Genomic DNA, 856 nt, shown 5'->3' on the forward strand with positions numbered 1-856 from the left:
CCGATTATTTGATCCAAACGTAACTTTTCTGTCATTAAAATCCTTCCTTTATTGCTCTTCTGTAACATTTTTATTCCTGTGAAACTAAATTCTGTTTTCATCAGTTAAAAGCCGGAAGCTTCATAGTGAGAAGGAAAAAAAAATGCTTTAGTAGAACCAGCGTGTGTGGAATAGAAATGCGTTTTAGTCCAATTACCGTTCAAATATGTTAACATTCATTTTCACTGCAATGGTTAAGTCATTAAAAGGAGGCTTAGTTGTTTTTTTTTTGTCATCCTTGCTTGTAGAGAACGAGATTATGATGATATAGATGAGGAGGACCCGTTCAATCCCCGGGCCAGGAGGATAGGCTCCCAGAACGCCAACCAGGCTAACCTGCACAGCTTCTGCAGCTACAGCAGCAGCATGGGCAGCCAGAACAGCCTGCACCCCCCCGCACCGGCTGTCTCCAACCCCCCCGTCTCTGAGTACATGTACGTGGGGAAAAAAGCTTTTTGTATTAGCTGCCTCCCTCTATCACTTTTTTTCTGTTGTTTTTTTTTAACCGTCTTTGTTTGTTTGTTTTTGCAGGAACCATACAGCCCTTTTTGGAGGAAACCCCCGATATGAGAACGTGCCTCTGATTGGACGAGGCTCTCCGCCTCCCTCGGTGTGTTGGGTCCCACAGACCAATATTATTTCCCTTAAAGCTTAAACATGTAGGTGTGCACAGGTTAGGGAGGGCCCAGTTTAATTACGTTGGATAAATGTTTTTTTTTTATATTTTTAAATGAACGTTTCGATAATTAAATTCATTTTATTTCTATACCGCAACACATTTCATGCACTTTACAGAGACAATTAACCAGATCATCCA

General features: G+C 41.4%; 1 protein-coding gene across 2 annotated transcripts in view; it reads left to right on the forward strand.

Annotated features, from left to right (window-relative positions):
* LOC107099401 (protein tweety homolog 2-like) overlaps positions 1-856 on the forward strand; it is a 13,334-nt gene that overhangs the window by 6,880 nt on the left and 5,598 nt on the right. For both annotated transcript variants that reach the window (XM_015397497.1, XM_015397498.1), the window contains exons 7-8: positions 288-473; positions 571-649. In XM_015397497.1, coding sequence (XP_015252983.1) covers positions 288-473; positions 571-649 — 265 coding nt within the window. The remainder of the gene's footprint in view (positions 1-287; positions 474-570; positions 650-856) is intronic.

This window comes from Cyprinodon variegatus, unplaced genomic scaffold, assembly GCF_000732505.1.
Source record: "Cyprinodon variegatus isolate N-32 unplaced genomic scaffold, C_variegatus-1.0 Scaffold867, whole genome shotgun sequence".
NCBI lineage: Eukaryota > Metazoa > Chordata > Actinopteri > Cyprinodontiformes > Cyprinodontidae > Cyprinodon > Cyprinodon variegatus.